Source organism: Myxocyprinus asiaticus, chromosome 41 (assembly GCF_019703515.2).
Source record: "Myxocyprinus asiaticus isolate MX2 ecotype Aquarium Trade chromosome 41, UBuf_Myxa_2, whole genome shotgun sequence".
NCBI classification, from domain to species: Eukaryota; Metazoa; Chordata; class Actinopteri; order Cypriniformes; family Catostomidae; genus Myxocyprinus; species Myxocyprinus asiaticus.
Window position 1 is genome coordinate 26283758 of NC_059384.1, and position 26912 is coordinate 26310669.

General features: G+C 36.6%; 1 protein-coding gene across 1 annotated transcript in view; it reads left to right on the top strand.

The window, feature by feature from the left end:
• LOC127431508 (piezo-type mechanosensitive ion channel component 2-like) overlaps positions 1 to 26912 on the top strand; it is a 167758-nt gene that overhangs the window by 46054 nt on the left and 94792 nt on the right. Inside the window, exons 3-4 of the mRNA XM_051681948.1 lie at positions 2146 to 2271; positions 22305 to 22347. Of these exons, the coding sequence (XP_051537908.1) occupies positions 2146 to 2271; positions 22305 to 22347 (169 nt within the window). The remainder of the gene's footprint in view (positions 1 to 2145; positions 2272 to 22304; positions 22348 to 26912) is intronic.

Below are 26912 nucleotides of genomic sequence, written 5' to 3' on the forward strand. Positions count from 1 at the left end.
TCCTGCATTCAACACATTGACTACGAGAACTGATTGTTCGCTTACCATCTAATCTACTCAGACCTTGACATTTGGCCTTGTTAGGAGATGATCATCATTATTCGCTTCACCTGTGAGTGGTCATAATGTTTTGGCTCATCAGTGTATATGTACAGTCGGGAGGGTTGGGAGTGTTACTTTTGAAATGTATTCCACTACAGATTACAGAATACATGCTGTAAAATGTAATTTGTAATGTATTCCGTTAGATTACTCAAGGTCAGTAACGTATTCTAAATACTTTGGATTACTTCTTCAGCACTGGTAGATTTTTTTCACTTGTTTTGACTATAAAAACTCTGCAAGTACAGTACGACAAAATACACATGTTAAAAATACATTCTCTGAAAAACCTAAATATCTTATGCAGTGTTGTTTCTAAAACAAGATAAATCAAATTGATCTTGTTTTAAGGATTTTTAGATATTTTTACAGGAAAACAATACGAAATGTATTATCAAGAATATGATTTTTGCCCTAATATCAAAGGTCTTACTAGAAAAAAATAAATTATGATCCAACGTGAATTTTCTTGATAATAAAATATGATCATGCCTGGTAACGTGCATGTAAAATGGCTAGAAATAGCATTTTAGCTTAGCGTAAAGCTGCCAATTTACACAAGGTTTATTTCTATTTCTTCTGCTCCAAACTTACTTCAAACTTACTTCTCTGTCTGCTCGTATGAATGTAACACATCATAAGAAAGTGTTTCACTGCTGTTCAAATGCACTTTTGATCACATCATTTATATGTTTAAATGTTTTTCATCTGAAATCACTAAATATTAAATGAAACAAATGACAATAAAATGCAAAGTAATCTCTTCAGTAATCAAAATACTTTTTGAATGTAACTGTATTCTAATTACCAATGATTTAAATTGTAACTGTAGTGGAATATAGTTACTTATATTTTGTATTTGAAATACGTAATCCCGTTACATTTCGTTACTCCCCAAACCTGTGTACAGTATATACAGTATATTAGGGCTGTCAATCGATTACAGTTTTAATCGAATTAATTACTGTACGTTATGCCTATTAACTAATCAAATTAATCACAATTAAACACATATATAAATATTTGCTGAGAAAGCCCCTTAAAAAACAATAATTCAATATATAATTATAAAATCATTATAAATAGTTATATTTAAATAATTAAAAATATATTATTTTAAAAGTAAAGCATTGATAAGACAATGCAAAAATTGGCCATAGAATCCAATATATTGTTTATTTCCATATTATTGAACAAAAGCAAATCATTGGCCTACAGTTCACAGGAATCATTTTGCAAATGAATTCGTCAATCAGTCCGAGATTTATTATAAGCTCTTTTCTAAAGACATGTCAAAGTACACCTGCGTCAGATGTTGTCTGACTTTGGTTGTGTCACGTCATAAACATACCATTTTTAAGTGTTTGTGTCAATAAATATATTTTGAAACTCAGAAAAACACATCTTAAGACCCCTGCATTTGGATTTGTGCTCCATTAAGTGTTTGAATGCAAGAACACTTCCTTATGTTATACTGTCTGCTGTTGGTGAGTGTGGTTTGATCTCTGGATAAGCTGTGCCTTGCTTATACAGCTGGAGTTTCGCTTACTACCCCCTGGAGAAAACAGGTGGTACTTCAAGCTTGAATTGTTCCGATGGTATGATCCGCGGACATTTTTTAATGCGTTATTTTTTTATATAATTAATAGCACTGAATTAACGCCTTAAATTGAATGCTCTCATGAATAAATATTAAACTTTTTAATTTTGAAAATGTCCCTGTCTGGATTACATTGATAAATTATCCAGTATTTATAAAATAATGGACAGTAATGATTTAATTGTGATATTTGCATACTAAATTTTGTTTGGTCTTCTTTTTCAGATATTTTTTTTTATTATTATTATTTTTACTGAATTGTGATTGTTTTTTTCTTTCTTGCATATATTTAACCATATAACCATCTTTTTTCTTTTGTGTTCCTGGTGTAAAGAAAGTCATATTGCTTTGGAAAACATGAGTGTGTAAATGATGATTTTGATGTGAACTGTCCCTTTAAGTTTTAATTCAGTTATTCTAAAAACACATTGCTTTTTCTACAGGCCACACAGGGCGCTTGCTGAAATCCCTGTGTTTCACCAGTATGACCTTCCTGCTGCTGCATATCATCTACCAAATCACAATCAACAGTCTGTTAGCAGGAGACAACACTGAGCCCAACATCAACTGTGAGTATTAACTGGATCAAATTTTGTATTATAGTTTTGTAAAACCAGACCAATACATTGCAGTCATACAAATAAACAAATCAAAAATACCTATATTCATGTTTTAAAACATGCTGCATGTGCAACATTTTGACCCTGGACTTTACTCATAGTGTCTGTGCACAACAAAGGAAAAACAAAACTCACTGTCAGCACTTGTTTAAAAAATATGTCTAATATCACTAAATTCTTTATGATTAACTTGTAATATCTAAACGATCCTAATTGCTCCAGCAATTAACAGTGTTGGAAGGTTATTGGTCCGTTTAGGGTCATGGTCGGGTGGAATGTGATTTTAGCGGTATGAAATGTCCTGACATTGAGCTTTCAACACGCCATTTGCCTGTTTTGTCATCGTCCATATGTTGCAATATATTTTTTTCACATAATATCTTGTTGTGTCTGAGGGATGAGAGTTATTCACTCCCTAACTCAAATGTCATCACAAAACCCCAATAATGAAGTGATCCCATAAGCATTGCAATGTTTACCAAAGATTTGTTGACTAGCTAAGAGTGAAAAGGTTAGAAAATGAATCAAACTTCCAAATGATACCAAGAGACTTACCATGAAGCACAGCTTAAGTTGAATGAGTCAGTTACCAGTTGAAATCTTCGGTTGACAAAGGCCTCCTTGCAACTGTGTTTGGCAGTGGCATTTTCAAATCACAGATTAGTTGCAGATTTAGGACTGAAAGTAATGTCAACAAAATTCTTTAGCCACTTAAGCTGCTAAAATGCAAAACCTGTAAAAATGTGTGTACTGATGGCCGAAGGTTTGTGATGGTACGCACAATCTCAAGTATGTTTTTTATCTATATCAATGTGAGCACAGGAAATGGCGTACAAATCCCATTTTGTGCATTTTGAGGCTGATGAGCTAGACAAAGGTGACCTGAGGTCAAAATACACACCTGGATCATGTTACCCCCGACACAAAAGCACTAACAGAACCCCAGACTGTAACTGGGCCTTGGTCCAGTCAGGCCTGCACACAACTGGCACACAGCGCTAGCCACTTTCTGCAAGCGTGTAAGCCGCAACATCTGTGTTCAAGATGGAGATGAACTTATTAGGAAGAGTGAAGGACGAATGCCTGACAGAACAGGATGAGGGACATGGAAGTATGGTCGTCGTTCTTGTGCCTCTTTGCAATTAGGGATGGATCACTTAGGTCGACTAGTCATATCTAACACCCTATTAGTTGGTTAGTGAGGTCAACTAGATTTTTTTCTTGAAGGATTTATTATTATTATTATTATTATTATTTTAGCAGTGGTGCTTTCATAAGCGTGTTGACAGTGTGTTATGCTGTAGCTGTTAGATAAATAGGAAGTTGCATCTTTAAATTCATTGCTTTAAAAAAAAAAAACAACGCTACAGCCATACACATTCAGATGGATGTCTTTGGCCATTTTGGCAGTACAGGAGTGAAGACAATTTAATGGATCACTCTGCTTTTAAATGAATCACCCAAATGGGCTAGTAGATATGTTTTTAATAAATGGACTACCTGTTATTTATTATACCTACCAAGAAACTCAATTTGATCTTTTCCAGCTTTTTAAAATGGATTTAGGGTAAGAAGAAAATAATGGCAGTTTTCTTTCTGGGTTAGCACATTTTAATGGAAGCCAACCCTCATGTCTTTCAAGTGCCAAAAACAACAGTTGGCATAACGTATGAAACAGCTCTGAGCCAAACACAGAGATAGTGCCTCTGAGATCTTTAGCGACTATATTTGTATTTGCCGGGGCATGGGTCTATTGACATGACCAAATGTTTATGCCAAGTATTATGCAAACCTTGCATAAGCTCTCCCCAGCTGTTTTGACGTAAACTCTTGAAAGTATATCATCACCCAATAATTTGATATTAAATAACTCTTGGCTGAAAGGATTTAAATCAGACATCAGGAGCTGTAAAGTGAACAATGATTAAGTACTGAAGAAATTGAAAACCGATCTCAAGTTTTGGTAGAAAAGGGTGGTTCCATGTTAAAACAAGTGTACATTTGTTCAGATGCTTTGCTTGTGCATCTCTTTTGGTCAGCTTAGAGTTCTAGCCTAATCTAATTTTGGTTATTGTAAACTTTAATGCTTTTAAATAAATACAAAGATAACATTGAAGATTATAATGTTGTGCTATTAACATTATATTTTACAGTAATGTAATGTGGTAATTGATAACATTACATTGGCAACAGTGCAGTAAAAACATAAAATATAAAATGTTTATTTGGAAAAACTTTATAATAATGTTTTATTTGCTAGCATAAGTTAACTACATTAGTTAATATAAACTAACAAGAAACTACTTTTTCGGCACATTAATTTTGGTTAATGTTAGTTTCAACATACTTATACATTTATGCACTATGAACTATCATGTACAAACAAAGAACAATGGTATAGTTAGAAGTTAACAAAAACCAAGATTAATAAATGCTGTAAAAAATAGAATTGTTTATTGTTAGTTCATGATACCTAATGCGTTAACTAGGTCTGAAACGATTAGTCAATGTTATCCACAATGTCGACAAAAAAATTGTCCACAAAAATTTTCGTTGTCAAATAGTTGTTTGATGTCATCTAACGTAACATGAGATCACATTAAACTCTAACGATGACGCATGACAGCAGCACTGCAGTTTTACACAGAATTACACAGCTCCCAGTCCAGATGCACTCTAAACTTTCCAAACAGCTTCAGGTGATGTAGATCAGAAAGTATGAGGGAATTATACAAAAATACAAAGTAAGTAAATACAGAAGCACTCTCATTGTGGAATAAGCGGAGCCGGAGTTCTTTAAAGGAAACACCTTGGCGTTATATCTTAAATGCAGTTATATTTAATGCATTATAGCTTTATTATGTTCAAATAATATGGAAGCAGATTATGTAAATAACTACAAACTCCGAAACTGGCATTTCTCTGTGTTTTCAGCACCTCTTCTCTAAGTTGCGCGAATGTCCCGATCTAAGGGGGAGAGATTGAAACTGCACTCGGCTGAGGCACACTCTGTCATGGGGATGCTCATCCCTCGAGCGCGCACGCTTAATGCAGCTAGATTATAACGTGATGACTCGCGACTTATTGAATCAATATATATGTCACTGTGCATTTCTTATCGTGAAGAAAATTGGCAATACACAGCTTTATTTAAAAGAGAGAGTTCGTTTTTTGTGAGTTAAATATGGATTGAAGTGATTCTGATTATACACTGCAACAAAATACGTTTTTGATTCATTTTTGTTTTGGTTTGTATTACAGTATAAATATATAAAACTCCTTTAAAACAAAGTACATTTTCTTTAGCAGCTATACTGCAGAATATTTTTTTTTTTTTTTTTTACTGAGAATGTTGAATATAATATTAAAAATACTAATATTTTAAAATATTTAAAAACCCTTTAAAAAAGACGCATTCACCTGAAAAGCAGCATATAATATATTTAGACTTGCTTTTAGAGAATAGATCTTGAAAATAAGTATATTTTGTCTTTACTGCACTCGCAGAAGTATAACCAAGTGAAAAAATACACATATATTCAAAATACTCATATTTAAGATACATTCTCTTAAAGCAAGTCTAAATATCTTATATGTTGCTACTCAAGTAAATGTATCTTGTTTTAAGGATTTTTTGGACGATTTTAAATGGAAAACAGACAAAAACACTTGATAACAATAGAATTTTTTGCAGTGAAATTTTTACTGAATTAAACTTAAAAAGTATTTTCCCCCTTTAATTCAGTGAATGTCATTTAGAGGTATTTTTAAAATATGATTTTGTCCTCTTTATTGTTAGTAAGCACATTTATTACAACCTTTTAAGTCGGGGCATAAGCTGAATAATCGGTTAAGAGCTAATGATTAAATCATTGCAATAATTGCAGAATAGTTGAATAATCGTTCTAATAAGCGTTAGATTAAATCGATTATCAAAATAAACCCAAAATGAAATAATTTTTTTTACAAAAAAAACTTGAGCCAAAATTTAACTTTTTTTGTTATTTTTCTGATTGTAAGTAGGTTAGCTCCAAAAAGCTTTTGTTTTGTTCCCAATATTGTCACCTGAGGATCAATTTTGTGTTGATAGGACAAAGCAATCAAAAGTTCTAGCATTACAAAAATTATTCATCTTAGTGTCAAAAATGTCTCCAAATGTCCAAAAGCCTCTCCAAACAAATAAAACATAATAACTGTACATCCTGTAAGAACTAATTACATGTTCAAATACAACAATGACTAAAAGTATGCTCTCTCTCTCCAAAGCATGCAGGCATGAGTAACGAGATCTCATTCAGTTCCATTCTGTGTCATTTGAGTTATCATTGAGTCTGTGTAATGTACTTGGCACAATCTATTGGTGGCTATATGTAATTAGAGTGAACAATCCTCTCTTCCCATATTTGGATGACTTCCACCTCTGGATGCAGCAATCAGAATCCTAATACAATTGGTTTAGCGCTCCATGACGCTGGACAATGTACTACATTATTTCTGATTAAGTTATCTGATCCAGGAAAGCTAACATGTTTTTGGCCAGATAGCACATTGTGCTTTGTGTGGATTATAATTTATGTATCTGATTACATTGTGTGTGGGCTCGTTTTAAAGATAATCGCCTCCTCTAAGTAATGGTATGTGATATTTTATGTTCATGAAGTTATAAGTGAAAACGCAGCATATAAGCAACACCTGTTTACATGTAATATGTATGTCACAGACATATACTGAGCTATTACTCGCTATATATTTGTTTGTAAGTAAAACAAATAGGCTGATGGATTCTACTCTTCGAGAGCTTTCCAACGACACATGACACATGGCTATTTGATCAGTCTGATGTTTTTACCGATTACAATAATATGTACAATGCAAAATTATTAATAAATTATAAAAATGGAACACTTATGATTTGTATTGCAAATTTTGAAGCAGTAATTATTTTTGGTAATAATGCCAACATGCATTGTAAAGTACAGTTCCTAAGCTTTCAAACAATACCTATTCTGTGTTAGTCAAGACTGTAGTTAATATTTTGATAATATTTTTTTCTTGCCGGATCCCCGCAGGTGGGCCCATCCAAGCTTAAAGGGTTAAGATGCATTTTACCCTCATATGAACCAAACATGAGCCCACCACATTGCTCTACATTAAAAAGACATATTCAGAATTTTATAACAAGCCACAGAATTTTACATTATAGCTTCATCTCTGGAGGCAGAGCTGTTTCATATCAACCAAATATTAAGTCATACTAAGACATGTGGCCTGAGCTATAGCAAACAAACCTGCAGTCGCGTACACGCACAATCTTTACGTACTTTCTTTACAATCCTGTAATAAGAACCAGCAACTGGTGCAAGTTGCTTTCCAACATGTCTTTTGTTGGTGAATATTTTGAGTAACTGTTTCTAATATCATGCCTAGACATTATGTAACTTTACCATACTTGTTGCATATATTGGAGAGAGCCAACTCTTCCCCTTGTGAAGTCAAATGTTTTGATCCTTCTCCATGTTTTTCTTACCAGCACTACACTATTTAAAGGTGAACATTCCTCCTTTATGTCTTTATGATGTTATTTTACTATTTTCTAGAAATTATTTTGTATTTCTCTTTTTGTCCCTTGTCCTTGAAGCACTAAAGTAGAATTTATTAAGAATCTTTACTCAGCTCTCAGAATACAACAACAGTTCATAGGGACCATGGCTGTCAAGCTACAAAAAAGACAAACAAATAAATAAATTAAGAATGTAAAGAAATAAAAAACATTAAAATAACAAATTAAAATGTTGTGTCTGACCTGGATTCTATTACACTTGTGATGATTCACACATTTTATAGTGGAAATGACATTCCAAACTGTGCTGGGCTATTGGAAGTGACAGCTAAACTGCAAATTTGTAAACACCTGTGGCCTATACCACGAAGCTCGTTTAACAAACTCAGAGTTCCAGGATTGGTTTCCAGTTGACAAAACCAAACCAGTCCAATAAGGCTTTATTGGTACCATGATGGTGCTCATCGACTTTCTCTGTCAACTCAGGCTTTGATCCGGAGTTTAAGATTAGTTCACATGCTCATGCACATGAATAATGCTGCCTTCAAGTGCACCTAGGAAGCTCGTACCTCCAAGTAAGGCATTCGTTACAATGAGATGACACGCATTTATGTGGGAAACAAAATACGGAAGAAGCCAAACTTAAACAATTACGCAATGAATGATTGTACCAGTGAATAAACATTAGTGAATAAACCTGCATCACTTATAAATGACATGTCATATACCATTTATTAATCCATGGTATCAAACATATTATTAATTAATTTGCTTAAAACGCACCGTGTAGGGTGAGTCATTAGTCGACTGGCATATACTGTAAAACAAATTAATATTATTGAAATAAATGACAGTCAAATCATTGCTTTTCATCATCTTTCATGTTGACACACCCCTTCCAACGTCCCAACTCGGAAACTCGTGTATCATCTAGAATTCAGAGTACCCTTATGATTACAGTTCACTCGACATTGCATCATGCTGACGTATATGGGAAATTCCATTTCCGACGACCTAGTTGAAACCCTTCTACATTAACGGCAATTCTAAGTTTGGCCATGGTGTTTAAGCCCTGCCCATTTAGGCACAAAGCTGTCCAGTATATATGCGGGCACAAAAACAAAAATTTTCAGAATTTTCTTCCTTGAAGACAGTGATTCATCTTTCGTCTTAGAAGCCCTCTACATTTGTCGCCGTCGAAATACACAATTCAGCGGACAGAATCTTCACAAGCTTAGAAGACTCTCTGCAGTGTTCCAACGGAAATTCTACACCTTGCCATTAGACGCTTCATTGGTGAATGGGTCCTCGCTCCAGCGACACACCTACTCCATGCAGCGCTTCGGCCTGAGTATCCTTTATTGCTATATCTGCTACATTTATTGTATATATACAGTGCATCCGGAAAGTATTCACAGTGCTTCACTTTTTCCACATTTTGTTATGTTACAGCCTTATTCCAAAATGGATTAAATTCATTATTTTCCTCAAATTTCTACAAACAATACCCCATAATGACAACGTGAAAGAAGTTTGTTTGAAATCTTTGCAAATTTATTAAAAATAAAAATCACATGTACATAAGTATTCACAGCCTTTGCTCAATACTTTGTTGAAGCACCTTTGGCACCAATTACAGCCTCAAGTCTTTGAGTATGATGCTGCAAGCTTGGCATACCTATTTTTGGGCAGTTTCTCCCATTCTTCTTTGCAGGACCTCTCAAGCTCCATCAGGTTGGATGGGGAGCGTTGGTGCACAGCCATTTTCAGATCTCTCCAGAGATGTTCAATCGGGTTAAAGTCTGAGCTCTGGCTGGGCCACTCAAGGACATTCACAGAGTTGTCCCATAGCCACTCCTTTGATATCTTGGCTGTGTGCTTGGGGTCGTTGTCCTGTTGGAAGATGAACCTTCGCCCCAGTTTGAGGTCCAGAGCACTCTGGAGCAGGTTTTCATCAAGGATATCTCTGTACATTGCTGCATTCATCTTTCCCACGATCCTGACTAGTCTCCCAGTTCCTGCCGCTGAAAAACATCCCCACAGCATGATGCTGCCACCACCATGCTTCACTGTAGGGATGGTATTGGCCAGGTGATGAGCGGTGCCTGGTTTCCTCCAGACATGACGCTTGCCATTCAGGCCAAAGAGTTCAATCTTTGTTTCTCATGGTCTGGGAGTCCTTCAGGTGCCTTTTGGCAAACTCCAGGCAGGCTGTTATGTGCTTTTTACTGAGGAGTGGCTTCCGTCTGGCCACTCTACCATACAGGCCTGATTGGTGGAGTGCTGCAGAGATGGTTGTTCTTCTGGAAGGTTCTCCTCTCTCCACAGAGAAACGCTGGAGCTCTGTCAGAGTGACCATCGGGTTCTTGGTCACCTCCCTGACTAAGGCCCTTCTCCCCCGATCGCTCAGTTTAGCCGGGCGGCCAGCTCTAGGAAGAGTCCTGGTGGTTCCAAACTTCTTCCATTTATGGATGATGGAGGCCACTGTGCTCATTGGGACCTTCGATGCTGCAGAAATGTTTCTGTACACTTCCCCAGATCTGTGCCTCGATACAGTCCTGTCTCGGAGGTCTACAGACAATTCCTTGGACTTCTTGGCTTGGTTTGTGCTCTGACATGCACTGTTAACTGTGGGACCTTATATAGGCAGGTGTGTGCCTTTCCAAATCATGTCCAATCAACTGAATTTACCACAGGTGGACTCCAATCAAGTTGTAGAACCATCTCAAGGATGATCAGTGGAAACAGGATGCACCTGAGCTCAATTTTGAGTGTCATGGCAAAGGCTGTGAATACTTATGTACATGTGATTTTTTTCGTTTTTTATTTTTAATAAATTTGCAAAGATTTCAAACAAACTTCTTTCATGTTGTCATTATGGGGTATTGTTTGTAGAATTTTGAGGAAAATAATGAATTTAATCCATTTTGGAATAAGGCTGTAACATAACAAAATGTGGAAAAAGTGAAGCGCTGTGAATACTTTCCGGATGCACTGTATATATATATATATATATATATATATATATATATATATATATATATATATATATATATATATATATATATATATATATATATAAAAGATTTGCTTACTTGTTTGCGTCTTTTTAAAGATGTCGCTCTGTAAGTGTTCTTTATGCGAGGGGCACATCCCGCCCTCCCACCCACCTCTTCTGTGACTCACGAGGGATCACATGAGGAGGCACAGCGGGGCCACGAGGTCGAGCAGGATAAATTTGAGGTGGACCTTGTGCCGTCACACGTGAGAGTACAGCACTTGTTACACATGCGCAAGACGCTCGCACTTTCTTAATAAAGAGCTTTTTCCACTTCACATTATATCATATAATGAACTAACCAAATCGCCCTCTGTTCCATTACGCGGATGTGTGGTGAGCTCTTATGGGCATTTCCGACTGGGTGTTAAAAACGATCAAACATGAGCGAGCATGTGCAACTCATGAGTGAGTGCATTCAGATCATTCTCCAGTGTCTGTCTCAGTTCAAACTGGGGAGAACTTTTCCACTAAAGCTGTTTCAAAAAGCATTGGGGCTTATGGCAGGACATCCGCCATCATTCCATTAGGACTTTTATACATGAGACCTCTTCAGTACTGACTCAAGCACCATGTGCCACAGTCTGGCTCAAGCACCATGGGCCACGGCATGTCTGGCGCCAAGGACGCATGTGCATCGCTATATCTTGCCGCTGTCTAGCTGCTATAGCACCTTGGACAGCTCCTGCTTTCTACCAGCAAGGTGTCATGCTGGGGCAGGTTTTCAAGTGGAAAGTGATGACCACGGATGCTTCCAACGCAGGTTGGGGTACATTGTGCAATGGGCATCCAGACTTCGGCACCTGGACAGGTGCGAGGAGGGCGTGGAACATCAACCGCCTGGAGCTGTCGGCTCTTTTCCTAGTCTCGAAGGCTTTTCAATCCGAAATAGCGAATTATCATGTTCTGATTCGCTCAGACAACACGACAGTTGTGACGTACATAAACCGCCAAGGCAGATTTCGTTCCTTGTCAATGATGAGACTAACACGTCACCTCCTCCTGTGGAGTGAGCGCCATCTCCTCTCCCTGCGGGTGACAGATGCCCAAGGCCGTCTGAATTACAGTGCAGACCTGTTGTTATGCCAAGGAGCGATGTCGGGCGAATGGACACTTCATCCTCAGACTGTCCTGAGGATTTGGGAAATATTCAGGGCTCACTCCGTCAATGCTCAAAGTTTACGTAGTGACTATCTCTGCGTATCACGCAACTGAAGCCGGCACCTCAATAGGCAAACATTATTTAATCATAAAATTCCTTAGGGGAGCAAGGCAGCTAAATCCCCCTCGCCCGGCTACAGTTCCAACTTTGGACATAACTTTGGTCCTAAAAGCGCTCGTGGGGACCCCCTTCAAGCCCCTGGACTCTGTTGAATTGTGTGTGCTTTCTCTTAAGACCCCGTTACTGCTGGCTCTGGCCTCAGTAAAATGGGTCGGTGATTTGTAAGCACTGTCAGTCGACAGTTCATGTCTGGTGTTTGGTCCGGGTCTTTCAAAAGCCACTGTCAAACCCAGAAAAGGCTATGTGCTTAAGGTTTTATCCACACCTTTCAGAGCTCAGGTGGTTCACCTTCAAGCCTTTTTCCCTCCTCCATTTAATTTGGATGAGAAACAGTCATTGCATTTGTTATGCCCTGTGCGAGCGCCACACACATATGTTGCATGCACCCACCAGTACTGTCTGACCAGCTCTTTGTGTGCTATGGAGGACGCACAAAAGGAATGTCTGTCTCCAAGCAAAGACTTGCTCACTGGATCATTGATGGAATCGTCCTGGCTTACGAGTCGCAGGGTGTGAATTGCCAAATTGGTGTTAAAGCACACTCAACTAGAGGCATGGCCACTTCATGGGCATGGGCGAACGGTGTGTCCTTACAAGACATATGATTGCAGCAGGTTGGTCTTCTCAAAACACATTCGCAAAGTTTTACAACCTAGACGTCTCTCTCTTCGCAAGTCCTCTCTGTCTAGAGCGTTTGCTATTTCATTGGCCAAGCATAAACTTGTGCCCCTTTTTAAGTACAGGCTCTCCTGTCATTTTACACAACCGCCTGCATTCAGGCCATTGTAATTTCCCATAAAGTCACAAGCACTTTCATTGTAAATAAAACTTCCTTCCCGCCTGGGTTCGTGAAGGGGTTAATACATACTATATGACTATAGTTCATATGTCCATTATAAGGGCTCCCTCCTGGCTCACCATGAGTGTTATTCACTGTGGCATACTCTTGTCGGTCGCCATCCCACAGGACTGTGGCGTCATGTTCTTTAGAGCATTTTGCTTCAGTATCTTTCTCTGGGAGGGTTATGTCGTGTAGTGCGGCGTGATGGGACTCTGTTTACCATATACGTCAGCAAGACGCAAGATCGAGTGAACTGTAATCATAAGGGAACATCTCGGTTATGTATGTAACCTCGGTTCCCTGAGCTGAAGGGAACGAGACATTGTGTAAGCTGGCCGCAGCTGGATGCACTCGTTGTCCCTCAGTCAGAAAATTTTGAGAAATGGTGTTTGCGCGCCCACTTATATACCGGACAGTTTTGCACCTAAAAGTGCGGGGCTTAAACACAATGGCCAATCTTAGAATTGCTGTTATTGCAGAAGGATTTCAACTAGGTCGTTTGATAAGTAATAAAACCAGGGTTGACACAAACTAAACTGAAACTTACCTGACTAGCCACTGAAAACCAGCTTCATGGTATAGACCACTGGTGTTCATATTGTATACATTAGATACACCTGTGCATTTTGGGTAATAGACAGTATAAATAGATTTATTTTAAATTTCTGAGATATAACCATAATCAACAAATGTGCAATAATTACTTGTTCTTAAAGGATAGTTCACCCAAAAATGAAAATTCTCTGATCATTTACTCTCCCTCATGCCATCATAAATGTGTATGACTTTCTTTCATCTGAAGAACACAAACAAAGATTTTAAAAAGAATACCTCAGCTCTGTAGCTCCATACAATGCAAGTGAATGGTGACCAAAACTTCGAAGCTCCAAAAGGCACATAAAGGCAGCATAAAAGTAATCCATATGACTCCAGTGGTTATATCCATGTCTTCAGAAACGATATGATAGGTGTGGGTGAGAAACAGATCAATATTTAAGCCCTTTTTCGCAATAAATTCTTCTCCCTGCCCAGTAGGTGGCAATATACACAAAGAATGTGAATCGCCAAAAACAAAAGAAGAAGAATGTGGATGTGAAAAAGGACTTAAATATTGATCTGTTTCTCACTCACACCTATCATATCGCTTCTGAAGACATGGATTTAACCACTGGAGTTGTATGAATTACTTTTATGCTGCCTTTTTGTGTGCTTTATGGACCTTCAAAGTTCTGGCCACCATTCACTTGCTTTGTATGGATCTACAGAGCTGAATTATTCTTCAAAAATCTTTGTTTTATGTTCTACAGAATAAAGAAAGTCATACACATCTGGGATGGCATGAGGATGAGTAAATAATGAGAGAATTTTCATTTTTGAGTGAACTATCCCTTTAATAAAGTAGGTATGACTATTACTCTTGCTCATAATTAGAGGTTAGGGATTTGAACAAACCTCTAACCTTTGATGAACCATCCCGCACCATTTGTGCTATTGCCATGAAGGATACCTCAGATTGTCTGGTTTGTTGAGGAGAGGTGTGCTTTTACTTATCTAAGCAATCAGACTTCTGAATTTTGCCTGGCAGCCAATAAAACAGGTGGAAAAAATCAGGAGTTTTAGCAAATCTAGTTATCAATATGGTGGTGTAGATCTAACCACCAGCATTTTATATAAAGTAGATTGTAGAATTGACTCCACAATCAATTAAAAATCAGATTCATAGTATGTTTTAAAAGATATTAACAGCTGTATAAACTTAACACAGTAGAATGAAACCTCTCCTAATCACCAATTCCAACCCCTCCTTACTGGTATGTTTACACTGCGTCTCTGTGCGAAATTATGTGATAAACCTGACCAATGCCAAAAATTACATCTCTCTCCTCATAAATTTGAGCCAGTAAAAGGCATCTACTGTCGAGTTCTAACCCTCAGTTGTGTAGAGTGAAGTAGGCGGGGAAACATGAAGTCTTTCTATTAAAGTGAGTTTAAAGATGAAAGAACTTGATAAATGACTACTAGTGCATAAAGAGTCAAAAAGCCTGTTAGGCGAGAGCTCCAAATTTGTCAATGAGCAAAACTTTTTTAAATGGTTCTGCACTCAAGCAATGGCGTTGGTCTCATTTGAATTAAGAAATAAACACATTTGGCTCCAAAACAGGAAATAATCATTAGAAGGTTGTCACTTTCTAACCTCTAGCCTCTATTTAAAGGAATATTGCCAAGCCGTGATTAGTTGTTAAGTAATAGTTGGGTTCCTCAGAATAATGAAATCACTCAATGGCCAAAACCAAGTCATTTTACAGTCAGCATTTTTGTATGAAGGTACTTCATAAGCAGACTGGTTTCAAACAGGCTTCAAGTTACCATAACATCCATGCTGGCTTCAAAACCTTCAAAATGGGCAGTATGACGGTAAATACTGGCCAATGACAGATATGTGTCAACCAATTTTCTTATACCGTTTATACTGCTGTAATACTGTTTGCACAGCTATTGTACATTGGGGGATTGTACATTAGATATTACTTTACTAGAAAAAGATGGGTAAAGTGTTTTGATCCATTCCTGACTAATGGTTAGCTCTCCCAAACGTTCCTCTAATTATTATTATTTTTTACTTGAATGCCAGTACATGAGCACAATTAGACATTATTCTCTTTCCAGCTCCTGCTGTAGCCTTGTTGTGAGAATTAATAAGCCATCGTTTTCCTCAGTGGAATTTGTATGAGCTCTTGCAGCTTTCATCTGTTACCTTACTGTATAGCTGCCAGCAAGAACAAACGGCTGAACGCGCTTCGTTCTGTTTGTGTCGTCAATATTTATTTTTTTGCAGATAACAATCAACTTCCTCAGGACGATTAGCTCACTGCTTTATAAAAATGCTCACCTTTGTCCTTCATTTGCCTTCTAACAAATGTTAGATGTAACTCTTTGTTTCCTCAAGGTCACTGACAATGAATTTGTTGAATTTCGTGGGGGGTGCAGTGAACTTGAATTTAAAATGTAACAGTATTCACTATCCAATTTACTTCCGCTATGTGATATTATTTAAGAGTGAAACAGGATTTTAGTTTATCCATTAGGAATTAATTGGTTGTGAAAAGTGGGCATTCTATACCAGCATCAGTTTCCCAATGGAAAATGCAACTTTTTCAAAAATTAACGTTGTTGCTGTTAACCAGAATTAAATTACTACAATAACTATTGACAAGATTTTAGAAAGAATTACCTACAACAGTAGACTAAAACAATTTCTCGTTTCTCATGATCTTAAAAATCTTTTGATCTGAAGGCATATGCTTAAATGTTTGAAATTAGTTTTGTAGACAAAAATATAATTGTGCCACCATATTAATTTATTTCATTACAAAACTAAAATGTAATTAAAAAAAAAAGTTTTGAAATTGATGACAAAGAGCAAATAATAAAGAAAAGCAGCCAATAAGTGCCCAGCATAGATGAGAACTCCTTCAATACTGTTTAAAAAGCATCCCAGGATGATACCTCAAGAAGTTGGTTGTGAAAATGTCAAGAGTACATGTCTGCAAATTCTAGGTAAAGGGTGACTACTTTGAAGATGCTAAAATATAACACAGTTTTGATTTTTAGTCACAACATAATTCCCATAGTTCCATTTATGTTATTCCATAGTTTTGATGACTTTACTATTATAGTTTTGTTTGTAAAAAAAAAAAATTATAATAAAGAATGAGTAAGTGTTTCAAAACTTTTGACTGGTAGTGTATATATATATATATATATATATATATATATATATAATTAAATTTGGTCAATTTTATGTTTTCTTTAAAATCCTGGACTCAAGGAAGACTACATTTTCAATGTATATTAACCTCATGCGACCCTGCGTCCACATGCGTGGACATTGTATTTTGGCTTCACTATAACAACACATAATTTAAATTAATAAAATCTGACTGAATACTGTCATTTAAGGGTTAAACTTTTGCTGCACCGAGTCACGTGACAGAACAGTATGCCACTGATTTCTGTGAAGCACGCAACGGCAACAAAAGTGCCTCTGGTAAGAAATCTCTTTACGTTTTTCATTGTTAACTTTTTAGGTGTAAAGAGTAGTGTCCTTAGTTTCGTTTGATATGCCGCTTTAAAAAATCAGTTCATTTTTTGCGCATCATCACGCTGATAAACATGATGTCCACATATGTGGAAATTGGCATCGCATTTCCTCAAAAGTAGAAAAGCATGTTAGTTATTTTTAATAACTTTCAACTCTAACACATCTGTGGGTCATTTCTCTTCATTTTAATATACATTTTGTACATTTTATTTTGTTATCACTGTACAATACAGTTCTATTCATTAACATTAGTAAATGCATTCCTGTATATTTACTGTGCAAGAATAAATGGGTTCATCCAAAAGCTGGGAAATGTTGCTTTCAGAGGCTTTATATGGAGTAAGATGAAAGTAAGGTTCGAACTGTTCTGAGACCAGTTAAGACAGACTGCACACTGGAGGTTAAGTCATTCAATAAATAGGGAGCAAGGGAGTATCCTATAGCTTTCTATGCAGCTAAGTGCATTCAATTCTAAAATCTGACCTAAGGTTCAGTTTCAGGCTGAAGATGATGTTTGGGCAAATGATTCCAAAATTGTATGAAAGATAATATGCAATTAATATAAACGGCTATTGTATACCTTTTCTGAGAGTTACTGGCCTCCTTCACATGTTTTAGTGAAGTTAATTATTCTAGATCTTCTCAACATATGCTTTTTTTCCACTTTTATGGCATGAAAAGTTTGTAACAAATAATGTTTTCTTTAACATTTTTCAACCATGCAGTAAAACTATGGATGGACAGACTGATTTTACAGTGAAATCGGAAACAGTAGATTGACTTTTCTTCAGCTAAAACCGGTTTGTTCTTTACTGAAATTCGAAACACTGCCCCCTGTGGCCAAAGCGGTAAGTGTTATTTGGCATATGGGCACGTGTGAGCTCCATTTGAGGGGTGTCATGTCCATAGAGGGTTGCCAAAACGAGTTGTATTCAGCTGTACATGCTGTAATACAGTGAAGAGGAATGCATTTTATAAACTGAACCCCCCAACCCAACCCTAAACCTAACCATCTGTGGAGTAAACATTTTATGTTAGAGGGAAAACTGCAACCTCCAAATCGCGCTTGTCACTGATTATGTGAACACAATTATTTCCTGGTTTCAACACGGAATCTGAACATGGGAGACCTGGGAAAATAAACATGCTAGAGTCGATGCAAAAATGTTTAATAGCAGATGCTGCTTGTCAGTGAGTCGGCATAATGTGAGCAATCCTAGGGTATTGGAACTCTCTGAAACAACATGCTGCCTTCCCATGTGACCATGTGGGCATGGACACCCTTGTGCATGGCTGAGTTTCAACAAAAGAAACCACTGGATTTGCGGGAGGGCTTGTTTTTAGAACAAGTTAGGTATTTTTATGAAAATAATTTGAGAAATAAAATGACAACCACATCTAAAAACATCTAAATCTAATCTAATTCAAACCCATGTAAACAGAGAGTTCCCACGGTCATTTTGCATTCTAAGTTTGTCACTTTGTGTGGAGTTCTAGAACAAGAGAAGCTATTTTATTTCCCTGCTGAGTTGATAACTTTTTCAGAAAGTTTGAAATTAATACTAGCCATTTGTTTAAAGAGATCAGCAGGATCTACATCTGAATTTGTTTTCAGTGTTCCCACAAAGAAATATTATGAAGACATCAGACTTCCAAATGAGCAGTCTTTGTTTAGAAGACCACCCCTCGACCTCATCCTGAATGGTTTCCTGAGCGTCATGGCAGATATTCATTATGAAGGCCTTGAGATGTCCACCTGAGACAACAAGAGCAAGTCTGGTGAAGAATGAATTGGAAAGGGCACTTTCCACCAAGAGAGTACAAATTAGGGCTTGAAACTCTTAAAAATAAGTAAAAAATTTTTTATTTTTAACAACATGTTTGTGAAAGGGATTTCTAAGCCTTCAGAAAATGTTGTTCATCCACATGAGGTCAAACTACAACTTTTATTCACAACTGTTACCAAAATAACTGAATACAGTTAAAACCGATTTGTGTTATATTGCTTGCAATATATATTAAATAAAACTATTAATGAAATCCTAATTTGAATTTCTAATAAAAATGGGTAAAAGGGTTGCAAATAGCAGGGTTTCAGATTTTGCCTAAATGAAGCTAAAAATCACTCAAGGCTAGTTTGTAGTTATTGATAAATGTATATTTACTATAAATAAAAGAGACTTTAGTAACAAGATTGATTCTGATTAATGCAGTCAACACAAATCACTGTATGTGCAAAACACAATGAGAGTACACTGACTTTTTCACAAACTTAAAGTTTGTCTTTTAATTGTGAAACTTTGAAATGTTTATGAGCTGTGATGATTCGGCACACCAGCCCGAGGGCCAAGATTTAATGCGCTGCGTTCTCTGATCACTATTGATATCACAATTCAAAGTTTGACATGATACAGGTTTTTCCAAATATAGCATCACATGAAAACAAGGATGCTGTCTGAGCTTTGATCTTGCTCTCTGTGTATTCTCAGAATAGGCATGTTTGTAAAATTCTCTAAAAGAAAATGAAAGCCCCAAACATCTGATATCTATTTAGCAATTGTGCTTAAACGAAGGTGTTTGGATACTCATTAGATATTAGAAAATAATGGCTTCCTTAAGCTACGGTTAATACTTATGACTTATTTCTTAAATGACTGACTGAGATTAATCAATGAATGTCACATATGTAGGTGTCGAGCGAAATCCTTTAGCCACTTCAAAAGCTCTGACGTTCTTATAGACTTGTTGTCACCAGCTGGAGCCTTCTGTTTATAATGATGCATATCGATTATTATTGATCTTATCAAAGCACCATATACTGACAAATTATTCCACAATACAATTTTAATAATCAGGTTTGTTTATACTGTCAGTCCATTGACATAAACATATTCACTCTGTAATTTTCCCATCTGCTCACATAAAGCTATACTTGTAACTTTGTATTAATTATGAGAGAAAACTGGCAGCATCAAGGTTAGGTGTAGCCTGTAGCTGCATACAATATATATTTTATATGTTGCCATAAGAAAATGCATGATGTAAACACTGAATACGTATTTAAAAAAATCATTGAGTAGAGTTACATATCATGTGCTTTGCATGTGTGTAAGATAAGTGTACTTGTGTAGATAAAATGAGTGTAGGTAAACTGTCTATGAACTTTAGTAATACATGTGTGCTTTCTATATATTATTACTGTGAAGGTAAGAGCCAAAGGACAATATACAATAGAAATTCTCAAGATGTCTTTCTGGCCAACATCAAAAAATCACGGAGTGTGTTGCAATGTCACAGATGTCCACAATAAGAGAATAACGTAAATGCATCACTAGTGAAAATCAAGCAGCCTGACACATTGTTCTTGGCATGCACTGATGGTGAACTAAGAATGGATCCCTGAAATACAAAACCAGTGGTCTGAAAATGTCCTTGTCAGCACATTTTAGCCCCAAAACAGAATGCAGAATCTAATTCAGTTTCAAACATATGTTGGATGTTGTCACATGGCATCAGAGCGGGTAGCAGTAATATAAGATAGATTTGATTCCCAGCATTTTCCTGGTTGACATAAAAGTTTGCCAGACGCTACTAATAGTCACTTACAATGTTTCAGGTGAGGGGGATATGCTACATTTGCCAAACAATCCACAGCTTATTGCATCACTCATAAGTTGTCAAAAGCTCAGATCTGGGAGGATCAACTGAAAAAGGCGGTGTATTGCGCTTGGCAAGGACACAGTCGAAATTCCCCTTCCTTGCCCTCAGAACGGCTTAGAATACCTGGAAGTGTCCCTGTAAATAGACATCCATGAAGTACAAATCTGACTGAAGTGTAGCACTCTGGAGAGACATTGTATGAATCACCGATCCAAGCGAACATGTTGTTTTGTTTGCACTTTATCTGAAATATGGCTACAAAGACCATTAACAGAGCAATGATTATTATGCCCGTGCCAAATGTTCTTTGTAAGGTTTAAGCATCAAGGCTTGTGCAATGAGTGGGAACTTATACTCGGGCCGCTTCTGTGGTTCCTATGTGTGGTTTTACAACATATGGTTTAAGTCTATGGCATGATGTAAATGAGGTGTCTATAGCATGTGAGCACACCAGGTTCAGCATATGTAATGTTGCCTTTTCTATAAGTAATTTCCTTGCTCTGATGACGTAAAGGGTTTGTGTTTTTTCTCTGTTCAACACATCATTTCACTGAATCTAATGAAAGACAGAATAACAATCAAAAAGTGCCACATGTGTTAAAGCCAGGCTGATCGCACTGTGAATTTGACGACAGTAGGTCAAAAGTTCTGCTGAAATTGGTCTGTGCTTACTGAAATTTAAACCACTGCCCCTAGTGGCTGAAGCCGGAAGAGCTGTTGAACATATGGGCACATGTAATCTCCAGTTTCTGGGTGAAATGTCCACAGAGCAGCACCAAAAGCAAGCTGTATTTTTAGTTGTAAATGGCGTAATACAGTCAACAGGAATGCGTAATTTATTCACCCTACCTCTAACCCAAACCCCAACCCTAAACCAAACCATCAGTGGAGTAAAAATTAGAGGTAGACTGATATATTGGTTTTAACAATAAATCGGTTCCGATAGTTGCTTTTTGGAACTATCAGTTATCGGCAGAAATCGGTGCCGATAGTTACTAATATTTTTATTTTTTTCTCTCTGTATTGAGCATTGTAATGGAGCCAAGTCTCCACCATTTCAAATTAAGAGTCCCAGGTATGTTTTGGGCATGTTTAAAGGTAAAAGTCCTGCGTTATGCATCAGATCTTCTCATTATTATTGGGATTTTGGTTGACTAATCCTGGATTTTATTTATTGTGGACTCTTTTAACCTCTTATGTCGGTACCCGTCACCGTATGGAAAGACTAAGACATTTTTTTTTAATATCGGCCGATTCATCCGTTATTGGCCTTAGTAATTGGTATCAGCAAAATCCACTATAGGTCGACCTCTAATAAAATTTTATTTTAGAACAAAAATGCAACCTCTGAATCACGCCACACCACACTATATGCAATAGCATCATGTAATCTGATTTTGTGCTATGAAAGCATCATCTCTGAAGTCACTTCTTCATTATGTACTAGGTTTTGAATCCAGTTCTCATTTTGTTTTTCAGGTTCATCATGGGAGAGTTCAATTCAGAAGTTGGGCTTTGAAAGGTAATAGAAATGTTTCAAATTATAGACCTGGAAGCTTCAGTGTGAATGCTGGAAACAGAGAGCGTATTGTACGCTTGCAGAGTGTGTGATGTTTTGGTTGGAGGCTTGAAAAGCCAGCCTGGACGTGGGTCAGATGGATGATCAATCAGAACTTAGGGAAAAACTGAATATTACAAATATAGTGTAATTGAATGTAATATAAATTATAACATGATCAAGGCAGGTCCATCTGTTACGGCTCACATATTATATTATGACAAAAGAATGAAAAATACGGATAAATATTTTCCATGAAAGGTTTAAAGATGGAAAACAATATCTTGGTATTGTCATCCAAGGTTGAAATATGTGCTGTAATGACGCAGTCAAAATATCCCATTGAGAGTTTAGAGCGGCAAAACAACACAAGCTGCAGTGTCTGAATTCAGCTCAGTGTGTAGTTTTGCACACAAACAATTGCCACAGAGGATTACATAGCTTAATAGACCTCCTTTGAAGTTAAAATGCATATTTTTAAAGCCTGATGAGAAAGGGTTGAGTTGAATACTTTTTTTGCCATTTAATGGGCAGGGAATGTCACAGAGGAGATAGAAAATGGTAGGGAGAAAAGGGGGGTGGGATCGAGACTTAGGGTTGTGGTTAGGGTGGCACAAGTCATATTCGCCAAGTTCGTCCACAAAAGCACCACCGTGCAGTGCTGGATTGACATTTCCACAAGTATCTGGCACAGAATCAAATTTAAGTCTCAAATCTTTTGTCATGAGTCCAAATGAAGTCTTAAGTCTTTCAAGGCCAAGTCTAAGTAAAGTCTTAAGTCTTAGTCTTTTGTAACAAATCCAAGTTAATTCTAAAATGCCTATCTAAAAGCAAATAAAGGAGTTTTTACTGTGTTTTTTCATGAATCAAAAGATGGACTTTTAAAATTAATCGTTTTGCCATGAAACTTTCTAGAACTCTTTGGCTAGCAGGTCGATGTAAGAAGAACATTGTCAAGTTGTTTGGACTAACCACATGGTTCCTGTTGTTCATCTCAGTGTTAGTCAAATGACTAGATATTGACTCTCCTTTCACCAGCAATAATTACATACAGACTCTCTGTAATTGAATTGCTGATGTTTTGTGGTTTCAATTTGACCATTCACACACCTAAAAGTGAGTATGCACATCTTTGCCCTTGCTGATCAATCTTTTTAGAAATAAAATTACTGGATTGTATTTAATGTTGTACTTCAAATCCAAAATCATTTCTTAAACAATAAATCAATCGTACCCCTAGACGCATTGCGTAATGTGTATAGATCCATTGACTGGTTGGCATTGTACTAAGGCACCACCCTAAATTTGACTGATTGACTAATGATTGAGTTGCTCATTAGGACGTAGTGGGTGGCACCATTTATACAAGTCCCTCTTTTCTTTTTCATCTTTATAATCATATTTAATTGTAAACAAATTGTTTGTCTTATTTGTAAGTAACTGTTAGCGCTGAGCCGCCATGGCTGGAGTCGCTCTCTGGAGTCTCTTTGTTGTAAATGCTTCAGTCTGGGCCCCTCCTGTTGAGTGGTAGGAGTCTGGAAAGCAGGTGACTGACGCTGATGAATGCTAATCAGACAGCAGCGACTGCGCTGCGTGAATACAGATGGCGTCAGTTTGCATGCAGTACAGGCTAGACTCTTGCAGTGGTCCACCCGATGATAGACTATAAACAAACCAGTGTGTGAAAGGAAGCCATTTGGTTAGCGTTACTTATGTGTGTAGCATGTAGACATGCTAATGTGTGGTAACCTGGCAGACTGTGCAATGGCTTTTTCTTTAACTGCGGGCACTAGTATAGTATGACCTATAAAAATGTTTATATATATATATATATATATATATATATATATATATATATATATATATATATATGTATATATATATAACAAATATATATTTGTTGTTGTTGTTGTTTATAGGTCACATTAAAATGTCTTGGAAACTTTTTTACCTTGTCTTTGTCATTTTAAAAGTTAGTGTACTTGTTTACAAAGAAGACAACACTGTCATTGAGGAGTATGCTTGAGATAAAATATGACAGGTGAATGTGCAAAACAAAACAACGAAAAGTCAAAGGCAAATATCACCTACCTTTAACAGAATAGAGTTTATAATGAAATAAGGTTGTATTCATTAACATGAGTTAACACAATAGTTACCATGAATTTACAATGAAAAATATGTTTACACAATTTATACATCTTAGACAATGTTAATTTCTACATACTACATTTTAGATTTTATATATATATATATATATATATATATATATATATATATATATATATATATAATATTTATATTTTATTACTATTTATAAATATATTAAAATATTAAATATTAATAATATTTGACCCATGGTATTCGTTGTGAAACCATAGTGATAATACAGGAAATGGAAATTATTAGAAATGTATTGTAAAAAGTGCATATAGTTGAACAAACACCCGTACATGAATGCACCCGTACATGAATGCTAATGTGTATTAACTTGTCATACTGTTTGGCTATCTTTAAGGAACAGCAATTCTCTCAATTACGAAGTGACTGTTTTAGGCCCATATCATTGGCAAAAGTGAAGAGGTTTGTGGTAGATCATGAAAAACACAACCCTTTTTATAAAGACCGTCTGAATACTGATAGTCAGCTCAAAACAGCTGGAAGCGGTTACAACATGCGTGGTTCTGTAGTCGTGATCTGTATGTTGTTAATGACAGACATGTGTAATTTACCTGTCTGCTGAGGAAAGGCACTGTCTGGAAGTCTAGCACAACCCATATGTGTGATGATGAAGTACCCAGAGCAAGATTACATAATATTTCCTTATGCAGCTGTTGTGATGTCTGCATTGCAATTAGATAATGTGTGTGCATGGTATTGCCTAAACAACTGTTGGTTTAGCAGATTGTGTGTGTTTCGAGAGCTTAATCAAGTTTTAAATTGCCTATCAATTATATAAAGCTCTTTTAAACTGTTGTATTAAACTGTGGTGTGTAACTTGCTCCGCATTCTTGTTTTATTGACATGAAAGTTACCTTAAATTGTGTGGCTTGTTGATAAGAGGTGTGCTTTTTCTTTTCAAAGTGATCAGACTTATGTTATTCGCCTGGCAGATGATAAAGCAAGCAAAAACAGTTCCATAGACTTGCACTGAAAGATAAACTCGAGCCATGTCTAGAGTATCCAGAATATCATAGAAACTTGGGGGAGAGCACTTTTGATTTGGGCTAGCAAACCCACCCAACAACCACATAGCAAGGCCCTGGCAACTTATCCATCTTAATACTGTCCTGAGACACAAATATAAAGTCCTGGCACCCTCAAAATTAAAAAAACTGAATTTGGCTCCCATAAGAAAACACAATATAAATGTTGGAATATACAAGAAAGGTATGTAGACCACATTACTTTTAAAGCAAGTAACAAGATGTTGACTGAAACCCTAAGGAATTTCTTATGAATTTTCATGGAGATAGAGTAACATGATTTGGTTTAATTCTGGTCAAAACTATTTCTTTTTTTTTCTTTTTTTTTTTTTTTGCGTTTAAGTTCGGCATACTTTCATGAAGGTCATATCTAAACCTTTGTGTTCTTTATCATATCAGCATTTCATGTCTTTTATCCTAGTCTGTAGACTCGAGTATTGTTCAAATTTTATCAGTTTCCTTCCATTTTAAACTCAAATTTTTGCAAACAAGTTCTCACCCAAACAAAGTTTTGTTTAGTCTAGCATATGCGATTTCCAAGAAACAATCACGATTTATGGCATAACTGAGGCTGCGACCGAGGTTTCTATATTCCCCATTTAGCAATGCCTGATCAGCGTAATTATTTATCAATGAAATACTGCAAGCATTCTTCAAATCATAGTTAAACTGACGTGTTCTGATACATTATATCAAAATATGTTTCCTACATCACTTCCTATAATAATTTATCACAAATGGCGCCTATGAGCTGAAAAATGTACAATACGAACTCACAGTAGACATGTCAAAATAATCCTTTGTGTGTTTTCTATTTAAACTGGACTCATAAATCATAAGTATTTATTTTGAATCTGTGATTAAACCAGACCATTAAAACACAAGGGAGATTGCAACAGGCAGTTCCTTATGAGCAGTGCCACGTGAGACCTGAATTGCGCCACTGTACACTGTGTTGCTCTTGGAGAGAAGAGAGCCAAACGCATCTTTGGATGCTGCCTTTCAAGCATGCTGCCTTCCAAGCATGCACTGTACATTTGGGCTCACTGTTATTTTCTGTACAAATAATTAGGGTATAATTACTGTCTGTGAAGTTCAGCTATGTTCATTAGGGTCGCCAAACCTGCAGACACTAAAGAGTGATTTAGCAAAAGGCTAGTTAGAAGGAAGCTCCTTTTTCAGTCATGTGGACTAAATTTCCTTGAACCTTATTAGCCAACAACAAGACATTTATAAGAACAAATTAGCATGACTAAGACAGGCTACAGGTTAGTGTACACATGATTCATTGCATCCACTCAACTTGTGGCTGGCTGCTGTGTG